The 18,274-nt window shown below is 37.9% G+C and overlaps 1 protein-coding gene and 1 long non-coding RNA gene across 2 annotated transcripts in view; one reads left to right on the top strand and one right to left on the bottom strand.

The window, feature by feature from the left end:
• The window catches only part of Rab21 (RAB21, member RAS oncogene family), a 28,419-nt gene extending 22,772 nt beyond the window's left edge, over positions 1 to 5,647 (top strand). The window contains exons 5-7 of the mRNA XM_042698716.1: positions 267 to 321; positions 806 to 894; positions 4,828 to 5,647. Coding sequence (XP_042554650.1) covers positions 267 to 321; positions 806 to 894; positions 4,828 to 4,970 — 287 coding nt within the window. The 3' untranslated portion in view covers positions 4,971 to 5,647. The remainder of the gene's footprint in view (positions 1 to 266; positions 322 to 805; positions 895 to 4,827) is intronic.
• Positions 5,648 to 6,302: 655 nt separating this feature from the next.
• LOC122124069 lies at positions 6,303 to 17,406 on the bottom strand. Its single transcript, XR_006150492.1, has 3 exons — positions 17,393 to 17,406; positions 15,549 to 15,560; positions 6,303 to 6,389 (listed from the first exon to the last, which is right to left on the bottom strand). It is a non-coding gene; the product is annotated as an uncharacterized LOC122124069 (long non-coding RNA).
• Between the last annotated feature and the right edge of the window lie 868 nt (positions 17,407 to 18,274).

The following is an 18,274-nucleotide window of genomic DNA, read 5'->3' as shown; positions in this document are numbered from 1 at the left end:
TTTAGAAAAAGTGGTTTCTTAGAAAGCCTGAAACTTCAGAGGGGTTATACATTGACCCATGTGCAGGAGGATAGGACATTCATTGTGACAGTCAGAAACAGTACTCACATCTTGGAGGTTAACTTTAGAGCTTTTAAGAAGACTTTCGAATGGATGTTTGTATTATTAGAAAATTAAAATGGCAATTAAATATTTTGAGTTGGCTTAGTTTAATTATTTTAAAAAAGCATCAGTACTAAGATCAGCATTTACTTTTTTCCAATTAGGTAATAAAATAGATTTGGAAAAAGAGAGACATGTTTCCATTCAAGAAGCAGAATCGTAAGTGTTATACTCTCCTCAATCCTTTATTTTCTAGTAGCAGTCTTCTTGTTTGTACTGTGTGGTTTACCATTTAAATATTCTTCAAACCCCTTAAAGTGGATTGAACTGTTAGAGATTCAGTGAAGCATGTTTACATGAGTAATTTCTGGAGTTTGGGCAATATTTAAGGATACTTCACTTTCACATCCTTTTTTTATTTCAACAAAAAATACAAGAATGATGTAAATTTTAAAAAATACAAGAAAAAACATGAAAAATACAAGAAAACTCATGATCAAATGTCAGTGAATCATAAAAGTCTGAGTTCCAGATTACTGTAGAAAAATTTCAGGTCCTATTTGTGTTATTTAAAACTACATTCAGTGTATAGAGAGGTGGGTGAATTAGTAAGTTATTAAAGGTAAATGAATAAGTCACTAAAATCCCTGCTACTGAAAACTTAAAGTGTTTTACATTGATCACTGATTTTTTTTTTTTTAAGATATGCAGAGTCTGTGGGAGCAAAACATTATCATACTTCAGCCAAACAAAACAAAGGAATTGAGGAGCTCTTTCTTGACCTTTGTAAACGTAAGTATATTCAGATTTGGTATGTTTTAAAATGGCTTGTTTCAGGCTGGGAAGGTGGCTCAGTGGTAGAGTGCTTGCCTTGCTTCTCAAGGCCCTGGGTTCAATTCCTCAGCACCACATAAGCAAAAAGAAAAAAGCCGGAAGTGGCGCTGTGGCTCAAGTAGTAGAGCACTAGCCTTGAGCTGAAGAGCTGAGGGACAGCACCCAGGCCCAGAGTTCAGGCCCCATGACCAGACCCAAAAAAATACAAAATAAAAAAATAATAAAATGGCTTGTTTCAAAAAAGTATTTGTAATGTTACCAATTTCTATTAATGGACATATTGATAATTTGTGAGATTTTCATTCAATATTCTTAACTCATTTTTAAAAGTATAGCCCTGCTATAAACAGGAACTAGTGGTTAAGAAATCACATATATAATATGTGATAACTATGTAGGATATATGCATAATTACTAAAAGCAGAAACAGAATTAAGGGAATAAAGCATTATTTAAGAGCTATAACACTCTGTTGTGGTGGGCAGACCTTTTTTTTTTTTTTTTTTTTTTTGCCAATTCTGGGGCTTGAACTCAGGGCTTGGGCACTGTCCCTGAGCTTCAAGACTAGCATTCTACCACTTAAGCCACAGGGCCACTTCTGGCTTTTTCTGAGGAATTGAACCCAAGGCTTCATGCATGCTAGGCAAGCACTCTACCACTAAGCCACATTCCCAGCCCAAAGACCTTTTTTTAGATTGTCATTGACAAACTAGTGAAACAACTATGAATATGAACACACTGGACATAAGTTTCTTTATATAAACATAAAAGACATTTCTTTTATCACCAGTAGAATGCATATCATATTAAGGAAAACCCTAGTCTGTGAAATAATAGATTAATGACTTTGTCATATTATATTCCTTGACTTTATGGACCTCAGACTGTGGAATTTGATGCAACTGTAGAGTATTTTTTTTCTCTAGAGAAAAATAAATATTCACATAGACTTTGTTTTTTGGGTGTTTTTTTGGTTTTTGTTTTTTGGGTTTTTTTGGGGTCTGGTCATGGGGCCTGAACTCTGGGCCTGGCACTGTCCCTCAGCTCTTCAGCTCAAGGCTAGCGTTCTACCACTTGAGCCACAGCGCCACTTCCGGTTTTTTTCTTTTTGCTTATGTGGTGCTGAGGAATCAAACCCAGGGCCTCTGGCATGCAAGGCATGCACTCTACCACTGAGCCACCTTCCCAACCCTCACATAGACTTTGGAGTACATTTTTGTTTTACAAAATCCTGAAGTCACTCATAATTAATAGTGATTATCTAAGTCCCCTAATCAACAGTATCAACATCACTTAGAAATGTGTTAGAAATGCCAGTTCTTGAGCCCTGACCTAAACCTATTGCATCAAAATATCTGGAGATAATAAGCAAAATCTGTGTTGGAACAAACCTTTTGTATATTTCTGATGCACAATAAAATGTGAGAACCATATGAGTGCTGTACATAACCACTTGAAGTTCTTGTTAAGATGCATCTTTTGTGGTAGTATATCTGTTGTGTCTTGAGGTTGCCATTTCTACAAGCACTCAACTGTGGTAACAGTCTTCAGGCCATACTATGAGTAGATGATAATGAACCAGTGGTTTACCAGTGTAATAACACTTTTTCCTGGTGCCAAACTCTGTACCAAAAGGTTGACTGAAAGAAAAAAAGCTGTGGCTCAAAATAGTAAAGTGCTAGCTTTGAGCGCAACAGTTTAGAAACAATGCTCAGTCTTTGAGGTCAATCCCCAGGACCTCCCCTTCTCCCCTCAAAAAAAAAAAAAAAAAGAGGGGCTGGGAAGGGGGCTCGGTGGTAGAGCCGCTCGCCTTGCATGCATGAGGCCCTGGGTTCGATTCCTCAGCACCACATAAGAAAAAAGCCGGAAGTGGCGCTGTGGCTCAAGTGGTAGAGCTCTAGCCTTGAGCTGAGGGACAGCACCCAGAGTTCAGGCCCCACAACCGGACCAAAAAAAAAAAAAGGCTTATTCTGCACCCTTGCTCAGCTGGTGTTTTAACCACTTGAGCTATACTTCCAGACCTTAATTCATATATTTAATTCTTCCCCCTTATGTCCATTTAAAAACCATGTAGCATACAAGTGCTAATATATTTTATGCCTAACCTAACCAGGCACCGATGGTTCACTCCTGTAATCCTATTAGCTACTCAAGAGGCTGAGGATTGTGGTTCGAAGCCAGCCCAGGCAGAGAAGTCTGTGAGACCCAGTGGCTCTGTGGCTCATGTGGTAGAGTGTTAGCCTAAAGCACAAAGGCTCAGGGACAGTGTCCAGGCCCTGAATTCAAGCCCTAGGACTGGCAAAAAAAATAAATTAAAGCCGGGCGCTGGTGGCTCACGCCTATAATCCTAGCTACTCAGGAGGCTGAGATCTGAGGGTTGCGGTTCAAAGCCAGCCGGGGCAGGAAAGACCGTGAGACTCCTATCTCCAATAAACCACCAGAAAACCGGAAGTGGTGCTGTAGCTCAAATGGTAGAGTGCTCGGCTTGAGCTGAAGAGCTGAGGGACAGCACCCAGGCCCAGAGTTCAAGCCCCATGACCGACAAAAAAAAAAAAAATAATTAATTAATTAAAAAATATATATATGCCCTAGACACAGTAATTTTGAAAAGTTAAAATAATAATTAGAAATAGAATTTATAATACTTTGTTATTCTGTCATTAGATTATCCTACATAAATTCTTCATTAATTGACTTTATTAACATTCCTTTTGCTTTAAGACTCCATATTTTCTTCCCTTGTCTTATTTTGCAAATATGTTTGTTCTATCAATCTGTGTCTTGAATTTTCATTTTTTCTTAACTGTGTCTCTCAAAGAGTAGTTTTTTTGGGGGGGAGTAATTATGTCTTTATTATCTTTAAGCAGCTGTACAAAGTGGTTATCATTCAACATGAAAGAACAGAAGTTTTAAATTTAAAATCTGATTTATTGGTTTTTCTTTTACAATTTGTGGGTTTTGTCTGTTATGAAAAGCCTTTGTCTAAGCCAAAATCTCAAGATGTTTCTTGTACAAAAGTTTGTATATCATGTCTTCCAGAAATTTTGTTTTATGTTAATATTCAAGTGTATAATTAATTTTTATTGGCTTTTCTATAGTTTTTTGGTTTGTTTTTTGTTTTTTGGTCGGTCGTGGGGGCTGAACTCTGGGTCTGGGCCCTGTCCCTTAGCTCTTCAGCTCAAGGCTAGTGCCCTACCACTTGAGCCACAGTGACACTTTCAGTTTTCTCTGCTTATGTGGTGCTAAGGAATCGAACCCAGGGCCTCATGCATTCGAGGCAAGCACTCTACCACTGAGCCAACTTCCCAGTCCCCTTTTATGTAGTTTGTAGATATCAGTAGAGTTTATATTTTGCATATAAATGTCCTGTTCTGATAATGTTGTATTTGTTCAAAGCTAAAAATATTTGTTTTCCTCTATTGCTGGCTATTATTACCACCAGGTATTATGCTTGCTGCTTGCAACTAGTTTGTTTTTTTTTTTTTGGTCGGTCATGGGCCTTGAACTCTAGGCTTGGGCACTGTACCTCAGCTCTTCAGCTCAAAGCTAGAGCTCTACCACTTGAGCCACAGCGCCTCTTCCGGTTTTCTGAGTGGTTCATTGGAGACAAGAGTTTCTCAGACTGTCCTGCCCACGCTGCCTTTGAATTGCAATCTTCAGATTTCAGCCTCCCGAGTAGCTAGTATTACAGGCATGAGCCACTGGTGCCTGGCATAGTTTTAAAAACTTATAGGTAAAGCAATTTCAATGAGTTGAGATAGCATTCATTATATTCAACTTTTTTTTTTTATCAAAAGTCAGAAATAGCAATCATAGTGGTATCCTAAAATTATAGAAAGAGAAAACTCAAAAGATTGTAATTACTAATAATTTGTTCTTTCTCTCTCCCAGGAATGATAGAGACAGCCCAAGTGGATGAGAGGGCAAAAGGCAATGGCTCTAGTCAACCAGGAGCTGCCAGGCGAGGTGTACAGATTATTGATGATGAACCTCAAGCCCAGAGCAGTGGAGGAGGGTGCTGTTCTTCTGGATAACTGTTCATGCCTAAGAAATTTAAAAACAAAACTGTGGATCATTGCCCTCAACATGAAGACTGCCATATTCCAAGTCACATTATTTTACCAATGGAGTTATAGAATTAACAGTATTTTAAATTACGTTTATAACACTGCAGAGACCTTAAGTGCTAAACTTAGTGGAGTTTGTGACCAGAGAATTGGCATTTTCTACAAATGTTAACAAAGCAATTACCAATGGCCTTTTTACATTTTTTCTTTAATGAGGAATAATATGCATGTAGAAAAGACATACTTAAAGGCTTCATTTATATTCTTTTAAATCAAATCTTTATTTAATAACTTATATATGTTGTTGGTATGGTATACATTTTTTGCAGTTCTTCGTATTTTGTGGTAGTTTGAATTGTATCACTCCTAAACTGCAAATTTTTTTTTTTTGATTAGCAGATACCTGAAGTACTATTTTTGCAGGGTTTGCACAGACCCCTAACTGTCTACTACTTTGATATAATCTATATCCATCCTGTATGCTGAGCTGGTTGTAAATTACATATTAAATATTTTATCTGCTTTTACCAACCGCAAGGTGCAAAAGTATATATGGTAGTTTCATTGATGACTGTAAAGTGGATTAACATTTGGAATAATCCCTAAGCTTTTGACTCTGTTATAAACATTATTATTCCCCTTCACTTTTGTCTTAACTTGAAAGTGGCATATTTCACACATATTTTACTTGAATTGTTGCTGTTGTCACTTTTTTTTTTTTTTTTTGCCTTGTATTTTAAGATGGAATAGCAGCATTTACCTTTGGGTATTGATTTCTCTTTTCTTTCTCTGTTTTGTTCTTTGATTTTGTTTGTTCTTTCTAAAAGAAAACTTCTGCTGAGTTTTTTCCAGAATGGTTACATTAGAAAAATTGGAGTGGTACATGTTAAGTTTCACTTACATGACAGTTTTAGTTTCTTACATTAGAAGAATTGTAGTGGTACATGTTAAGTTTCACATGTTAAGTTTTAGTTTCTATTTAGGCTTTCTATGAGATGGGATCACTGACATGAGAAGAGAGAAAGAGGTTCCAGTTGCCACTCACTAAAATTCATTCATATGGCATGTTAGTGGTAGTTTATATTCTTTAGTAGCATTTTTAGATCCCTAGTTAGCAAGTCTTTGCTTGTCAGAAATGACCACAGAAAATTCTTTGTCATTTTGTAGAAGCTATCCTTCTGAGTTTGTGTAGAGGGAATGATTTATGAAATACAGTTATAATGAACACTGGAAAGATTTATTGTAAGATTATTATATTCTTGTATACTTTGTAAATTAATCCCATAGTAGTTTTTTTTCTTTAGCATTGACAGAAATTTATTAATTTTAAGAGAATTAGGCATTGCTCAGAGAAGGAACACACAGATTGTGGTAATTACCATCTATCTATCTATCTATATATATTCCATTTCTGTCATGCTTGGAAAAACTAGTAAATGTGCTGTGTAAGGTAAAGTGGAATGGTTCCTGGATATTTTTTTTTTTCTTCTGTCAGTCGTGGGGCCTGAACTCTGGGCCTGGGCACTGTCCCTCAACTCTTCAGCTCAAGGTTAGCACTCTACCACTTGAGCCACAGTGCCACTTCTGGCATTTTCTGCTTATATGGTGCTGGGGAATCGAACCCAGGGCTTCATGCATACAAGGCAAGCACTCTACCACTGAGCCTGGATTTTCTTATAAGAAGCAGTATATGCAATAAAGTTGTTAGCATTAACAGTTATGAGGCAGTAAAGAGGTTTTAGGTACTTCCATATTTTTAAGTTAATAACTTAAACCTTCCCAAATGGGTTAAAGTTGAATGACTTGACACTTCTGTAAAGCTGAGATTTTAGCTTAGGATTGTGTTCTCTGAGCTTTCACTTTACATTAATACTGTCCTTTCCAAACTCACACTGACCTTTCTGTTATGTGTATTTGAAGGTAGAGTGGAGAGTCAGCTGAAATTGTTTTTTACTCTCTTAGTCTCCTGTGAGGTTAGTTTTTATTCTGGAATTTAGAGGGGCAGCAGGAATCATGAGTCACAGGAAAAATTGTTTTTGCCCCTCTGGCTGTTTTAGAATGAATAAAGAAAGCTGTCATTCCTATTGTTATTGATGGAAAATTATTTCTTAATTGGAGTGAAATTTTTTTAGAATAGTGACGACATTGACGTTTGTTTAAAAAAAAATCTGATGGAGAACTATACTTCACTTTTTTATTTTTATTTTTATTTTTTTTTCTGCCTGGGCCATGAACTCTAGGCCTGGGAGCTGTCCTTCACCTCTTCAGCCCAAGGCTAGCGCTCTACCACTTGAGTCACAGCACCACTTTCAGCTTTTTTTTTTTTCTGCTTATGTGGTGCTGAGGAATCGAACCCAGGGCCTCATGCATACAAGGCAAGCACTCTACCACGGAGCCACCTTCTTAGCCCCTTTATACTCTTTTAATTGTATACATTTATGCAAAATCAACTTAATATAGGAACCTTTGCTCCAGAGATGCCAGATGCTTAGTGGTAAGGTATAAACTGTTCTCCATATTACTTTTTTCTTTACTCTCCCTTGTTGTTACTGTTTTTCTTCTTAATCTCAAGCATTTCAGTCTGCTCTTATAAAACCTTTAATTCAGATTAATTCAATAGCAACATAGATCTGTGGTTGTAAAGCCTGAGAACCTGTTAAGTAGGAATCCTGTGAAAGAGCTGATAGGACCAATGAACTGCACTGTGTATATAAGAGGAAGATAAAGAGATGATAAACAAAGGCTGAGGATGTTTCTCAGATACTTTTCTTCATCTCTGTGATACACCATTTTATGTTCCTGTCCTAACAATTGTGCTACTAGGAAGAAGACACAAGTTACGGTGTTGTGTATTGAAAATAGGTAGGAGTAGTTTTTTCAAATAGTAGTATGTACACTTAATAACAATTTAAAGTTGGCCATTAGAAAGCCATTAAAATAGTCTGTTAAAAGTGTACGATCATTGTTTCTAACAATGGTGGGTGTTTCTCATTTTGTTTGTGATTATAGAGGAAGATTATTGTTTTTAAAAATGCATACTGTAGCCAGGCACCAGTGGCTCAAGCCTGTAATCCTAGCCACTGAGGATGGCAGTTCAAAGCCAGCTAGGAAAGTCTATAAGACTCCTATCTCCAGTTAATCAGCGAAAAGAACAGAATCCAAAAGTGGAATTGTGACTTAACTGGTAGAGCACTAGCATTGAGGAAAAATCTCAAGCCAGGCGGTAGACCTCCTGTTCAAGCCCCAGAACCAGCATCAAAAAAAAAAAAAACCAGTGGCTCACTCCTGTGATCCTAGCTACTCAGGAGGCTGAGATCTGAGGATCATGGTTCGAAGCCAGCCTTTTGCAGAAAAGTCTGTGAGGGCAAATAGTGATCTGAACAGAAAAAGCTTCATGTTGCATCAAGAATCATGTTATTGTATGCAGTATGAAGATTTGGATTTGTTTTATTTGAAATCTAAAAATACCTAAAATTACGTTGTTACTTCATTTAAGTCCTTTTTTAAAATACTAGTTACATATTATTAGTAGAGTTATTTTTCTTTGTTACTAAAGAAAAATTCCTTCTTAGGTTTCTAGAAGTTGAAGATGAGGTTGGGGAAATAGGGAAAGAATATAATAAATAAAATGAAAGTTAAGAACATAAAACTACAGCTTGCCAATGTTGAAAATCACTTTGAAAATGCATTTTATAAGAGGTTAAGTGCTACCAGGAGTCTACATAATTGATCTTATATTATCTCCTGATAATATAATTTACTTATAAAATTACCACTTAGGGGTTCTCTGGAAGTAGTTTGATCTGTGCTTTTAATTTTCACAGTCTTTTCACCTCTGTGTGCCATTGTAGAAGAGTTATCACAGTTTTCTATGTAGAAAGAGGGTAAAAGAAGGAATCCATTTTAGAATGTTGAGATCTAGAAAAGGCTATAGACTAGTGACCAATAGGATACTGACAATAATACCTAAAGATACAGAGACCAAGTATCTTTTAAGTACTCTTTCCTAAATTACAAAGTGCACTACTGGATTTTAATACTGGGATTCTTTGACTTACTTGTACTTGATATGATCATAGGCTTGACCATAGTATGTTGTTTTTTTTCTTACTATTTTCCCAACTCAGATTACTGTTACACCTTTAACAGAGTAATATATGTGGTGTTGTGGATCAAAATTTATATTACACAAGTCTTGGATTTTGGCCTTTCTCTTAAGAAAACAAATTACAGTTTTGAGCAACAGTTTCATAATTGTGATTATTTTTTAGTACTGTCATACACAATGAGGAAGCTTAGAATTTAAGAATATAGACAATTTTGCCTGGGTATGTGGCTCAGCAATAAATCACCTGCCTAGCAAGTTTGAAGCCCTGAGTTCAAACACCAGTACAGCCATCTTCCCCCACAAAAAATGGCTTCCCAATTTCAAGCAGAAATGCTCCTTTTCTAAATAAATATCCCTTTGGCCTTTAGCATTGCTTTGCTATCTTCTCTTTTATGAAAAATTGTGTGCTTTTGAGTGTTAGGCTTTCTGTTGCATCATTTTCTTTTTGGAAAACATGGAAGGTTAGTGTTAAATGGCATAGCTAGTAAAACTTACTTTGAAAACATGCTGGCAGTTGGGCACCAGTGCTCACGCCTGTAATCCTAGCTACTCAGGAGGCTGGGATCTGAGGATCACAGTTCAAAACCGGCCCAGGCAGGAAAGTCTGTCAAACTCTTATCTCCAATTAACCACCAGAAAAACTGGAAGTGGCACTGTGGCTCAAGTGGTAGAACCCTAGCTTTGAGCTGAAGAGCTGAGGGACATTGCCCAGGCCCAGGGTTCAAGTCCCACAACTGACCAAAATCTTGGCCCCTTTAGAAGTCTTGGGCATATATCTAAATGTGTCAGATTAAAGCTACAGATCAGGATGAGCTTCTTGCCTGTTTGAATGGCCTTTATTTGTAGTATACCAGTTCTCATTTGATTTTGACATTTCTTGCAGACTATATCATCTTACCTGGTACTCAAGAAGGTAATACAATTTCCTTACACTGGAAAGTCCATTGAGCAGTGACAGAAATGTTAGCAACAGTGAAGATAATGATAATCTGATAATCTGATAATCTGATAAAACATCAGTTGTATTTAGTAAACTCTTGGACAAACTAAGGGAACCATTATGTGTAATACTTCTTACAAATGTGAAATCTCATTTTGTATGGAAACTTACTATGTAAGAAAGATTTAGGAAAAGTAATAAAAAATAGAGATACTGTCAAAAGTGCCCCTGGTACCCCTACTCAAGTGGTAACAATAGTTACCATTTTAGCCTATGCTTCTCAGTTACTTCTATCTCTTCTCATGCATATATATTTATATATGGAAATACATAGTCATATGGAGTTTAAGTACATAAATTGTGTCTTACTATGCATGTGTTTTACAGCTTGCTTTTCCTCTTACCCCTCATGTTAGGAATGCTTCAGTAAATACCTACTTTTTAATTTTATTTTCTACCCACCTCTTTGGATATGTTTTCTCTTAATTTTTTTAAATAATTTCTGGCTCCATGTAACTATCCTAAAAGGAATCTGGCCAATTACATAGATCTCATTAGTCTCAAGGATTAAATGCTGGCCAGAGCTTAGGCCGAATCAAGCTTGTGAGTTAGGAACTTAATGCAGGAGGCAGAAAGTAATCAGCTTACAGTTGATAAGAGATTCTTTACCTCGGGCCTATAGCTTATGGATTACTAGATAAACTAGAGTTAACTGTAGCAAGTTCTTTACTCAGTGTGGTTTTGAGGGGAAAGGGGGAAAGCATAGTTAATATGGGGAGAGTACTGGGTGGAGTAAAACAGCATTGTGCAATTAAACTTAGAACTGAGTGCTAGCAAAAATGCAAACTTTTGTTTAATCTGTGTCTTTAATAAAAGACAAAAGTCCCTTTTAGGTTTTCCTTTCACCACTATCCCACTTCCCTCTTTAGAGGTAAATTAACAATTTGGTCTACAGCTGTATCTTAAGCATGAATTTTAAAATTTAGATTTGAGGGACTGGGAAGGTGGCTCAGTGGTAGAGCTCTTGCCTTGCATGCATGAGGCCCTGGGTTCGATTCCTCAGCACCACATAAACAAAAAGAAAAAATCTGGAAGTGGAGCTGTGGCTCAAGTGGTAGAGCGCTAGCCTTGAGCTGAAGAGCTGAGGGACAGCGCCCAGGCCCAGAGTTCAGGCCCCATGACCGGACCCAAAAAAAAAAAAATTTAGATTTGACCTTTATGGATTTTCAGTTTCCTGAGTGTAAGTTCTACATTTGGTCAAATTACATCCTCCACTTACAAGCTTAACAAGAACAAACTAGAATCACACAGTGTAAAAGAAAGGTAAATTGGTGACAGTGTTTTATTTATCACAAACCTTCAATAGTAACTAGCATTCCCAAACACTTGGTTGGGAAAGAAGAAAATGAAGGTACAAGCACCTTAATACCAGGGTTAGGCTTGTTTTTCCTAGCTATTCAGGAGGCAGAGATCTGAAGATCACAGTTAAAATCCAGCTCAGGAGGGAAGTGTGTGAGGCTCTTATCTTCAATTAAACACCAAAAAAGCTGGAAGTGGTGCTGTGGCTCAAGCAGTAGAGCACTGGAGTTGAGCAAAAAAGCTCAGGGGCAGTGTCCAGGCTCTTGAAGTTAAGCCCCAGGTGGAGTATGCGCGTGCGCTCGAACACACACACACACACACACAGAGTACCTTGTTCAATCTCTGTGTATAATTTCTGTAGTTCTCTTGCTAATCATTTCTAGTTCTATTGATTATAATCTAATAAGGTACAATAAATTATTTTACATTTTTAGCTGTCTTTTAATTTAAGATGAACTATAACTTAAAACTTTTTGGAGACGATTCCATGGGATACCGAAAATAATTTTTTTGTATGTATTAGAATGGAGTAATTCTGTAGATCTTTATACTCTGGAGTTTCTTTAATTTTGGGGGGGAGGGTGTGGTATGTGTTGATAAGTTTTGGAATTGGAGTCACTTACTTTGGTACCCAGACCTATCTGTACTGGGTTTTTTTCTGAGATCTTAGTGCTTGCTAAGTGCTTGCTTGCATTCTACTATTTGAGCTACATTTCCGGCTTTTTTTTTCTTTAATTATTTTTCATATAGGGTCTCATTTTTAAAAAAGGGATTTATTCAAGTAATTCTACAAAAGTATAGAGCATCTTGATCAATGTCACTCCTTACATCATTCTCTCCCATCTCCCCAACCCCACCATCCCCTCAAGTTACCTTGTGGGTCTCAAGTTGTTGCCTGAGGTAGGCCTCACACTGCATTCTTAGTCATCTCTACCTATACCTCCAGCCTTGCTAGGATTGTAAGTGTATGCTACCACATCCAGCTTAGTTAAATAGGCATTAATTTCTTCCTTGTTAGTGGTTTGTTGTTTATACTGTTTCCTAAAGCTTCATTTGTTTATTTAGCTAGTCAGACATTTTATACTGTATTTCCAGTTTTTCAGTGCTAATTCAGTGCTCATGATTTTTTTTTTTTTTTTTCAGTCGTAGGCCTGGGCACTGTCCCTGCGCTCTTCAGCTCAAGGCAAGCACTCTACCACTTGAGCGACAGTGCCACTTCCAGTTTTCTAGTGGTTTATTGGAGATAAGAGTTTCACAAACTTTTCCTGCCTGGGCTGGCTTTGAACCGCGATTCTCAGTTCTCAGACTCCTGAGTAGGTAGGATTACAGGCTTGAGCCACCGGTGCCCAGCATGAATTTCTTTAGTTTATACTTACCATAGAAGGTCTTTATTTCTCTAAATTTAAAGGAAACATTACAAGACATAAAATTTTTGAGTCAGCAGTTTCTTTCTTTCAGAATTGGGAATACTTTAACTTGCATTCTGACATTTAGGGTTTCTGCTTAGAGGTCCACTGTTGTTCTGAAAGGATTGCCTCTAAATAACTTGATATCTCAATCTTGCAACTTTTAGTATTCTTCATTCTTTATTCTCTGTATTTTAATATAATATGACATGGAGAAGTTCTCTGCTCCTCTGGGATTTTAGGAGTGTCATGTCCATTTCTTTCCCTAGATTTGAGATCTTTATTGCTATGATTTATTTATTTTATTTTTTATTTTTTTTGGGGGGGTCTGGTCATGGGGCCTGAACTCTGGGCCTGGGTGCTGTCCCTCAGCTCTTCAGCTCAAGGCTAGCACTCTACCACTTGAGCCACAGCACCACTTCAGGCTTTTTTCTTTTTGCTTATGTGGTGCTGAGGAATCAAACCCAGGCCCTCAGGCATGCAAGGCAAGCACTCCACCACTGAACCACCTTCCCAACCCCTCTGCTATGATTTATTGAATAAATTTTCCATGACTTCAGTATGTATTCATTTCCTCTTCTGTATTGTGAATTCATTAATTTGGTCTTATAATTATGTCCAAGAGATCTTGATTCTGCAGTTATAATTGCCTTTTCTTTTTTCTTTATGTCTATTCTCTGATACTCTTTCTTCTCTCCGGTCTAATCTATTTGTGTTGCTTTCTGTAGAGTTAAAAAATTTTAACTTATTGAGCTTTTTCAAAATTTCTGTTTGGTCATATGCCCTTTAGAATCTAACTCTTATGAATTTCTCATCCAAAATGTTTAATTTTCTTTTCCATTTCTTGAACTGAGTTCTTTAATACATCTGTGTTTATTCAATCCTCTTTATAGTCATTGATCATTTTTAAGACTAGACTTTTGAATTCTTTGGCATCTCAACCCTTTCAATATCTTTGGGTTCAGTTACTGAAGGGTTATGAACTTTTAGGGTTGTGTTGCCTTTTTCCTATTTGTTGTGTATGTTGTACTGTGCATGTTTGTTAAGAGGTATCTCTTCTGTTTTTATATGGGGATTTTCTTAGAGTCTTCTTGAGAGTTTAATCCCTAGTACTCTTCAAAGAGAAAACAACTTGCCATAACAGCAATGACACCAAAGAAACCAGCTATTAAGATACAATAAAAATCAGATTTAAAGACAACTACAATTACTATCTGCAACCATAGAAAGTGGCAAAAATAATGTAATACATGAAGTTAAAAGTTAATAAAGGAGCAGGTGTCAGTGGTTCATGCCTTTACCCTAGCTACTCATGAGGCTGAGATATGAGGATCACAGTTCAAAGCCAGCCACGCAGGAAAGGCCATGAAACTCATCTCCAATAAACCACCAGAAAAGAAGTGGCAATATGGCTCAACTGGTAGAGCGCTAGCCTTGAGCTGAAGAGCTAAGGGACAGCACTCAGGCCCTGAGTTCAAGCTCCACAACCACCAAAAAAAGAAAAGGTAAAAGTAATAATAAAAGTGAAATGAAGGGGGCAGGGAAAGGGAAAAGAAAAGTTTAACTGAAATATGAGGAGAAAGTCTGACTAAGAATAATGCAGCCGGGCATGGTGGCGTGCATCTGTAATCCCAGCTACTCGGAAGGCTGAGCCCAGAGGATCGCTTGAGTCCAGGAGTTCTGGGCTGCAGTGTGCTATGCCGATCGAGTGTCCTCACTAAGTTCGGCCCAGGAGCCGGGGAACACCAGGTCGCCTAAGAAGGGGTGAAGCGGCCCAGGTTGGAAACGGAGCAGGTCAAAACGCCCATGCTGATCAGTAGAAAAATGCATATATTTGAAAATGTAAGAACGAAAAAGATAGCATTAAAGTTAAAAAAAAAAAAAGTATTTAAAATAATAAAAATAGTCTGGAAAAAAATAATTGGCAAAACTTCTCCCTAGATTTTCTAATCATGGACTCTGCCAAGTCCAGGGTGGAAGTGCTGGGTGATGTCTGAAGTCTACTGTAGATCCTCTCTTTGCACTCTACCTACCGTTCATGCCACATATTGCCAGAGGACCCGGCAGACCGAAGAGTTCAGGCTGCACTCAGTTTAAATCTTGCTTTCTTTGCATATAGGAACCCCTGTTGGTGTCAATTAACTTGGCAGTCTGTGGGCCACGCAGATTCTTACTCCAGAGACCCTTAGTATGTGTACAGATGGGCAGCAAATGGCCAAGGCACGGGGTGTCCCCTGAGTTGGAGAGTGGGTAAAAGAAAACGGTTTACCTCTGCACTGGAGGATAAGTCCTCTGAGAACCTGGCTCTCTGTTTGATCTCAGCAGTTGCATACCCACCATAGCTGACCTGTGTATGATTGAGTAACTATTGATTCCCAATGCTCTTCCTCTCTCCTTGGAATATGGCTTCAATTATTACCCCTTCTCATTCCCAGAGGAAACTTCTAGCCTGCCATCTTACCCTGGAAGTCCGACACTTTTTCATGGATAATATTTGTGATTTAGTCTATTGAAAGTTAAGGATCCAGGCTGGGAAGGTGGCTAAGTGATAGAGTGCTTGCCTAGCATACATGAAGCCCTAGGTTCAATTTCAGTACCACATACACAGAAAAAGCTGGAAGCGGCACTGGGGTTCGGGTGGTAGAGTACTAGTCTTGAGTAAAAGAAGCTCAGTGCCCAACCTCTGAGTTCAAGCCCCAGGACTTGCAAAAAAAAAATTTAAAAAGCTATACTGTTCTGTTATACTATACAGGATTTATAAATGGTACTAAAAAAAATAGCTCTCCCCACAAATTACCCCCTAAACCAAGTACTACTACTTCTTTTTTTAAAGAAAATAACAAAAGAAAACAAACTCTTGGACTTAATGAAAATGGAGAAGTTTGGGAATGTCACTACCCTAGTTCTGACATAAATCTGCTTAGATCACTGGGGAAGGTTGAGGGTCACTTCAGATTTAACTAATATCTTTCTGTACGCAGTAAATTAGGAGCTTTTTTAATCCATATTTTTTCTAGTGCTGTTCTTGGATTTCCTAACCATCTCTGCATTAAAAATACCTCAACGTGAGTTCAGCACTGGTAGCTCAAGTCTATAATCCTAGCTACTCAGGAGGCTGAGATGAGAGGGTTGTGGTTTGAAGCCAGCCTAGGCAAGAATGTTTGACTCATCTCCAATTAATCACAAAAATGAAAGTAGAGCTATATAGCACAAGTGGCAGAGCACTAGCCTTGATCAAAAAAGCTGGACAGCACCCAGAGCTAGCAAAGGAAAATCTTAAGGTGATGCTTGATGTTTCTATACTATTTCATAGACTTTGAAAGAAGAGTAACATTGACTTGAGGATGAAGTAGGCATTAAAAGGAACACACCCACACCCACCCTGTGTGTGCACTCAAAGATTTGTTGAACATTCAATTTGATCTATTTTTCTCTCCTATATGTGTCTGGGAACTTCTTTAAAACTGGAACATTGTCCTATCTCCTGGCTAGCATCTGTCCTGCCATTTCCATCCTGCAGATACTAAGGTGATAGATGAAATGTCCATCCAGTGAGATCTCATATTTAACATTTTAAAATTAAATAATACCAATACCACCATCAAGCGAGGAATGAGTTTAATCAACAGACATGATTAAACAAAAAATATCTTCTCCATCTATTACTTTTATAGTCAGATGTTCTGGAGCTAGCTTAAGGGAATTATTGGACCAAATCAAAAGGCATATTCTAAGAGGTAAGGTAATAGGGTATCAGGAAGAAGTAAGATAAGTAGTTTTGATAATAGATGCAGGGTACTAGGAAGCAGTAAAATAAGTACATAGAGGAACTGATTCCTTGTTTTGACAGGATCACTGTGGTGTCAAACACGTTGAGCCTAAGCAACCACCCAACCTGCGATTTTCCACTGGCATCAAATATTCTCTATGTATACTAATCATAGTTCCACAGGGCCCTAGGGACCCACACTTACCCACTGTGTGTGTCAGTGAATGATGCTGAGTACATGAGGAGTCACGTGTTACCAATATTTTTTGTAGACTTGAAGGCCTTGAAGAGTGATTTTTAAAATTCTGTGCAACTGAGGCTGGGAAGGTGGCTCAGTGGTAGAACGCTTGCCTTGCATGCATGAGGCCCTGTGTTCGATTCCTCAGCACCACATAAACAAAAAGAAAAAAGCTGGAAGTGGCCCTGTGGCTCAAGTGGTAGAGCACTAGCCTTGAGCTGAAGAGCTGAGGGACAGTGCCCAGGAACAGAGTTCAGGCCCCACGACTGGACCACCCCTCCCCCCCCAAAAAAAAACTGTGCAACTCCAGAGCTTAATAGAATTTTGTAAATGAGAAACATCTACATTGCCAAAATAAACAATTATTTATTATTCCATTATTTATAGAATTTCTTCGAACATGCTCTAATGCTGAAATAAATTTGAAATGCTAGTTTAGACCAAAGATATATGGAAAGAAGTACACAGACAGGTGATGTATTTCTCAACCCTGAGTGCACATCAAGCTCATTCTATACTGATACTTAGACCCCACTCCCAGCAATATTGATCATGCCTAGAAACTGAACATATTTATATTTTTTAAAACTCATCAGATGATCTTTTTTTTTTTTTTTTTTTTTGTCAGTCGTGGGGCTTGAACTCTGGGCTTGGGCTCTGCCCCTGCGCTGTTCAGCTCAAGGCGCCACAGCGCCACTTCTGATTTTCTATTGGTTTATTGGAGATAAGAGTCTCACAGACTCTTTCCCGGGCTGGCTTTGAACTGTGATACTCAGATCTTAGCCTCTTGAGTAGCTAGGATTACAGGCGTGAGCCAAGGATGCCCGGCTTCATCAGATGATCTTAACGTGCAGCCAGGCTTGGGAAATATCCAAGTAACCAACACGTGAGAAATGGAGCAGGTTTCAAGAAATGACAAAAGTGAATCTGGTAAGAGAAGCAAAATGTCTTCAGTAATTGCTTACGGTCTTCATTAGTAATACTGGTTTTTGTAGGCATGATTAGTAATTGGATCCAGACACTTAAGGGGACATGAGAGTAAGACCACCTGCTTAATGGTTAGTCTATGGGACATTATTAACAACTAAAAACATTAAAAGAATTCTTTTCTTAAAGCTTTCTAAAAAGGTTAATAATTATTACCCAGTTCTTTCAACCTTTAAATTACTTTTTGAAAATGAAGTAGAAATAAGGCACGAATTCTATTAGAAGATTGTGCTACTAGTGTAGATTAATTCTACTTATTAAATGCTTCCCTGGTGTCCATTTTTCACCACAAAAAAGGCTAACTTAATCCTTGTTCTGAGCTTGCGTATTGAGCAATTCTGGACAATTGTGTGTAGAGTGATAAGCCTTTTAACAGGCGTAGTCCAATATAGAATAAAAATTCATTCTTGGAAAGCAATTTCAAATTCATAAAGTGAATCTTAGTATCTTGAAAAGACAGCATA

The sequence above is a fragment of the Dipodomys spectabilis genome, unplaced genomic scaffold, assembly GCF_019054845.1.
Source record: "Dipodomys spectabilis isolate Male_0828 unplaced genomic scaffold, ASM1905484v1 ptg000234l, whole genome shotgun sequence".
In the NCBI taxonomy this organism is placed as follows: Eukaryota; Metazoa; Chordata; class Mammalia; order Rodentia; family Heteromyidae; genus Dipodomys; species Dipodomys spectabilis.
Note: the sequence above shows the minus strand (reverse complement) of the source record. Positions and strands in the feature narration are given on the sequence as shown.